General features: G+C 37.1%; 1 protein-coding gene across 1 annotated transcript in view; it reads right to left on the bottom strand.

Moving 5' to 3' along the window:
* Positions 1–5,795, bottom strand: part of STAMBPL1 (STAM binding protein-like 1) — a 10,593-nt gene extending 4,798 nt beyond the window's left edge. The window contains exons 1-5 of the mRNA XM_009075659.1: positions 5,712–5,795; positions 4,611–4,828; positions 3,163–3,238; positions 1,633–1,728; positions 620–974 (exon numbers count right to left, since the gene is read on the bottom strand). Coding sequence (XP_009073907.1) covers positions 620–974; positions 1,633–1,728; positions 3,163–3,238; positions 4,611–4,828; positions 5,712–5,795 — 829 coding nt within the window. The remainder of the gene's footprint in view (positions 1–619; positions 975–1,632; positions 1,729–3,162; positions 3,239–4,610; positions 4,829–5,711) is intronic.
* Between the last annotated feature and the right edge of the window lie 518 nt (positions 5,796–6,313).

The raw sequence follows: 6,313 nt of genomic DNA, 5'->3' as shown, positions 1-6,313 counted from the left end.
AAGAGAGATTAAAAAGCATTTACAGCTTACACAGTGCAGTTTCCTAAAATAAGGAAATAAATATATTTATTATGTTATATTATTACAGCAGAGTGGCAGGCTAATGGTTGGACTTAATGATCTCAGAAGTCTCCTCCAACCCTGATGATTCTATTCTATTATGAAAAATGAAAGAATTACACTTACCACATCATAGATTCCTAATGAGAATAAATCTACAGCACATGCACTTCATCTAAATTGAGGTCACCAGCCCATAAGATATGCTGGCTAGCCTGCCCCTGAGGTGACAGTGAGCTAATACCATCTCCCAGGCCAGGGCTTTCCAGGCTGAATCACTACAGGTTCTGCTTCTGTTCCCTTCAAGTCCATGGCAAGATTCAGACTTAATTCCACAGTAAAACTAAGTCTCTATCTCTAGATCCATCCACTGGTACTCACTGGAAAATGCCAAACTGTGCAACTAATCTCTTTTAAAATGAAGAAACTATGTGGAACTGTTGTGTGTACATTTGCCTATTCGTATTTATTTCACTATGGACATGCTCACAATGAATAAATACAGATGCAGGTGGATAAAATAAAATAGTGGGGGAAAACCAGGTATCTCTGCACTTACTCTGCACAGCACTTAAAGTTGCCGCCGGTGTTAAGACTCGGTTTACTGGAGGCGAATGTCCCACACAGCCAGATGTGCTGCTCCTCTCTTTTTGCTCAAGCAGTGCAGCAGATAAGGAACTGTTCTCCGGTACAGAAATACAAGATAGCATACTTCCATCTATCTGTTCAGACATAACCAAACTCTCTTTGATTTTCTGATCTCGAGCTAGTTCTTGCTTCTTAAGTTGATCCTCGAAGAATTGAAACTGTTCTGATTCAAGCTGCTGTTGCCGCATATGTGCAATTCGTTTCTTCTCTGCCTCTATTAGCTTTTGATGCTCTAATTTCTTCAGAATTTCAGTTTTACGTTTGTTCTGAAACATATGCAATATAGTGACAGTCTCAGAACACTAAGAAACCTACAAAAAATGAAAGGAAAGAAGCAATCTAACAGTTTAATAAAACCATCAAATCCTGTCATAAAAAATGAAGTCATTTGGAACCTGTTTGCTGAACTGGATACTATATCCCCAAAGTTACTAGGGAAAAGATATGTGTTTATGGGAGGAAAAGAAAAAGATGTGTTTTCTCAGATGCTCTTTCCCAGACAAGTTTGTAAACTACAGAACCTGTTTTCAGTGACTTCAGTACACAAGAAGCAAGTGTTTACAGATAGAGACCCAATACAAACTCGAACACATTTGGAGCCAAGGGACCTTTTCCACATACTGATGTAAGTATCAACTGTATCCTGTTTATAAAACAGAATCAGAGTGTACCTGAGACCTATTTGCATATTTGTAGACAGTTATTAAGTAAATTTCAGAGGACACATATTTCCAAGCACACACTTGTATTACTTATTTTCAAATGACCAGCTGATTCCGAAGAAGAAATGAAAAGTCATCTAAGCAGCCCAGGAAATTATCAGGTTCTTCTAAAACTAGCATTTTACCGCTTAATTTTTAAGAAGTTTTGTATGACAGGAAAATATTAATGCCAACAATTATTTAATAACCACATCAAACTTACTTTGTTTTGCATGTATTCTTGATATTCTAAGTTATATTTTTTTAAAAGATCTCTTTTCAATTCATCTGTCCGTGGAAATGCAACCTCCTTCAGTTTCTTTGGGGTGGGATGGGGGAGAAAGATAGGTAAGTTTACTTTTCACTTTTTAAAACAACCACCTGGAAAACAAACTCAGCTGTAATACAGATTAAAAAGAATACAAAATAGAAATAAAACCCAAACCCTGCTCTTCTCCCTGGAAAAAAAAAAACAAACCAGGAAATACACACTAAATCATCAGCTTGTAAAAGTTCTATCATATTGTAATTTCAATAAAGATATGTTAATTTATATTAGTGAAGACTGTGGCATGGCTACTTCTTATCTCAAAGATGTGTCCTTTTACTAGCGATGTATTATCTCTATTTTGTTTAATCGATGTGTGATGACTAATGTTTTTGCTGTAGGTGTAATTTATAAAGAAAGCTAAATCCAACTTTCCAAGTTTCAGGTAGGATCATTGCATTTTTCTCTTGAACTTCCTGGTCAGAAATATTTCTGAAAATGCCCATTTCCAAGTGGGAAAAAAAATGTTTCTTTGAAGAAATAGCTGTACCTGTAGCTTTCTGTGACAGCCCTGGCAGACAAAACCAACATAATTTATAAAACAAAACCATTGCCCAATGTTTTCTACTGATGCAAAGGCTACTACAAAGAAATTCAGAAGCTGTAGGCAAGGGAGGGCAAGAGCCTGTGCTTAATCCTACCGAGGGCCGTTGGAGGAAACATGCTGGATGCCATTTCTCAACAGGAATGATTTCCTAGATTTGGGCCACAGTTGAAACTTTGGCATGAAGTGTTCTGGCTTTGATTATAACATTATTCAGTTTTAACAGTAGAGAAAGCATGCAAATGTGGGAGCATGAAGCAAGAGATGCTCGTGGTCTTTCTAGCAATTCTCACTGAGCAGTTTCAGGTGTTTTAAACTCAGTATAAGGCTATACTTGAAATTTCTTTTCTAGAAGGTAAAAAACCAAAGTAAAATTATTTTGTATAGAAGTGTACGAAAAAAAACCCTGGTAAAAACTAAGTAAATACATATTTGGTAATACATAAAATTAAAATATACTTTGCATATTTAGCAGGGTATGCAAATGCTGGACAGACACCAGTAATGCAACATATCTCTCTGTTTGCAATAGTCAGTTTGGACCTCTCACATAACTGGGACCAAACTCAAACTAAGTACTGTTAAAATAGTATATTCTTAATACGTAAACTTTCAGAAATAGATGTACCTAGGTTTCCAGTAACCTACCCATTATTCAGAGACTATTCTTGTTCACCTTTTAGACTGATAACTTGATTTCTGGTAATGATCAAGTGATTAAACCAGAATAAAACATGAGTGACTAGAGGAGAAAAGTATCAGAAATTCAGCCGCAGTGGCTGTCATGGGCTATGTGTGCACTGGGAAAAAAGGAGTGCTGGGAAAGAACTGAGAGGTTCTGTACAAAACATTTCTTGAAGGCCAGGAAACCATAACCCTACCTTAATGATATCTTGCTTTTCTGGTACTGCACATTGGTGATAGTCTCGGTGATTGGGCAGCTTTTCTACAAACAACCTAGAAAATGAAACACGTGTGTGTTTGCCTCAGTAGTCAGAGGAACATCCACAATAGCTTTTTGTTGGCAGAAAAATCAGTTTCACATAACTGTAAAACACTGAATTCCAGATGACTTGGAGCAGGTTTCTACACATATGTTTAAACTAGCACACTATTGTACGGATCTGTATGGAACCCATAGCGTAAGGAGGTTATTTTCCACATCTGATATATTTTAGTTTTCATTAGGAGAGGGTTGGGTTAAAAAAAAAAAAAGGACTAACTAGCAGCCATCACCTAAAAATAGCCCTCAAAAGTACTGACTCTAGTCAGTGCTAATAAATACTGTTTCTACTCTCTTTATCGTTAGCCAAATTGCTGAATCTTAAAATGGAATTCATCAATGCAAAGCTGAAACTATCATTAAAGCAGTTATCTTTCCCAGACCAAGCTGCACAGCTAACTGCAATATTGGTAACTAACAGATAAACCATCGTGACACTCAGCTGCAAAGAGTTTGGAATACACAGCACTGCCCAATGTTCATCTCCAGACCCTCTTTTTATAGGGATAGATACATGTATAATCAAGTGGGATAAGAAAGGTTTGATCTAGTTTTCAGAGCATGAGGAAAATAAGGGGGGGAGGCAGGATGTCTCCTAGTATAAAAATTTTCAAATATGCATATTAAAAACAAACCTTTCACAAGTAATAAAACAAACCAGTCAATCCTACAGCAAAACTAGCTAGGTTAAAAGTTTAAATCTGCTACTGATATATTTTTCAGCTGTCTGTTTTGAGAGTTGTAATGAAAAGCTGGCCAGATTTTTTATTTTGGAATGGGGAGAAAAATCATGCAATGAACACATATTGTAGATTTTGCATTTACTCCTGTAAGAAACAATAGATTATACTTCACCTTTTTGGTGGGAAAAAAGTAAAAATGTGGAAAAAAGCCTTTTTTTTTTCATGTTTTATAAGTTCTGTACAATTGTGCAAGTGTGAATCTTTCAGATCAGCATGTGGCATAACAGCTAAAGACTCAGAAATCTTATCTAGGCATTGTTTTTTCAGTCAGATATGGTATTTAACCAACATGCTGATATATACAGAATAATCTGTAGGCAACAGTGCCCAGAGTATGACCAGTAAATTCAAACCTCTGTGTATTAGGTTAATTCATGCCAGTTAATAGATGGATTGGACTACCATAGGGACAGATGAGATGGAATTTTAACAAAGCCTGTGCTTAGCATAAAGATCTCCAGAGAACAATGCTATTCTGCAAGAACACACTGACCAATTTTCTCCTATCTAATGCCCTGTTTTCACTGCAGCTCTCCAGTTTACTCAGAAATATAGATTGTAACAACTACAATTGGTTTCTTACGTTATGAACTTATTATAAAAAACAAAAGCATTCTCCAGGTTTCCTTCCTCCATGTACACTGATGCCATTCGCTCCATCTCTACTCCGGATCTGAAGTAACGGCGTGGAGTGATATCTTCATTGATTGTGATATTGCTGCCAAGTTTGCTTAAGGCACGTACTCTCTCTTCTGGAGTCACTGAGATGTCTGTGTGGTCAGGAATAGCCACTAGCTTTTTCTGAAATAGAACAAAGAGATTAGTGAAGAGAATATTCCGTTTCATTTTCAGTAAGTGATCTCAGTCAGAAAACTCAAGGGAAATCTTCAGCTTGCCTTTTTTCAAATTAGGCACTAGTTTCCTCACCACTAACTACAGTTGAAACATTCTAACACGTTTCTCAAGTGCAAATACATTGTGATTGCAATTACAAATGAAAAGTGATCTTATCCCCTTCCCCAAATCTTCAAGCTACAGAAAGTCCCAGGAAAAAAATATAAGTAAGTAAACCCCTCTAGAAAATACCAAAGGCAACACAAAGTGTGTCCTCTTTAGGATCTCCCACACATGAATTGTACAAGGCTCTGTCTTGAGTTATTGAAATAATTTGACGGAGGCCCTGAGACTCAGACTCCTATTACATGATGTATGGGTTTGACTGCTGGGAATACTTCAGGTAACAAAGAGCAGTAAGTTCCCCAGGTCAGTTCACTTCGAGTCTTCACTTCCAGTTTTAAATGAGGCAGTTAAAGCCTAAGAAGTTAGAACTAACTACTGAAGAAGAAGCATAGATGCTTATTTCTGTCATTACCTTCCTGTTAAGTAGCTAAATAATTGGCTACTGCAAGTGGTTTCCTCTTACTTTGATGAAATTTTTTACTCTTTCTATTCAAAATGTTCACTTCAACTTCTTAAAAACCTGATCACTAAACCCCATAAACCACACATATAGAAATAAAATAAATTCCAACAAAACCATCAGGCAGAACATGGCAGGAATCAGCAGCATGCCAAAAGAAACCCTTGGAGCTGACAGCCAACACGGCTAGGCAGCTCTCTTGCACTGTTTTCTAATTGAAAGAGAAATTGCTCAGCTACTGAAGCATGTCTTTGTAAAACATACCAATGAGCTGACAGTGAATGGTTGTTCCATGTTGTTGTCTGCCTGCAAACCAAGGAGGTTGCTCTTTTCCTCTAAAGTCTCCATCTGACTGCAAAGGGCAGTATCAATCCAGTGCAACCAGATGTCTCAGAGTTTAACAGCCCAAGGGAAACTTGAATAGAGATATGCTGATTGTGGTCATGTACTGGAAAATATAAGATAAGTCATTCAGATTAGAAATATATTCAAATGTCACCTATTTTGCATGCCAGCACCCACTCCTTACTTAACCGACACAGGGCTTCCATACTTAATAATAATAATTTAAAATTTACCAGGCATCTAAAATTTAATTGGGAATGCATGGGGGCTTACAGTGCAGTTGTGAACTAGCTGACCTGTTCTAATGTTACTACAGTGGATTTGAGCATGATATAAAAAAATATTTTTACAGCAACTTAAAAAGAACCCCAACTTTCAAGGATTAAGTGAAAAACTTCAAAGTTCAAAGAGTAATCATAGAATGTTAAGTGGTGGAAATGGACATTAAAGATTATCTAGTCCCAGTCCCCTGCCCTGGGCAGGGACACCTCCCACCAGAACAGGTTGCTCAAGCCTTTAGC

Source organism: Acanthisitta chloris, unplaced genomic scaffold, assembly GCF_000695815.1.
Source record: "Acanthisitta chloris isolate BGI_N310 unplaced genomic scaffold, ASM69581v1 scaffold5975, whole genome shotgun sequence".
NCBI classification, from domain to species: Eukaryota; Metazoa; Chordata; class Aves; order Passeriformes; family Acanthisittidae; genus Acanthisitta; species Acanthisitta chloris.
This window is presented reverse-complemented; position numbering and strand designations above follow the sequence as displayed.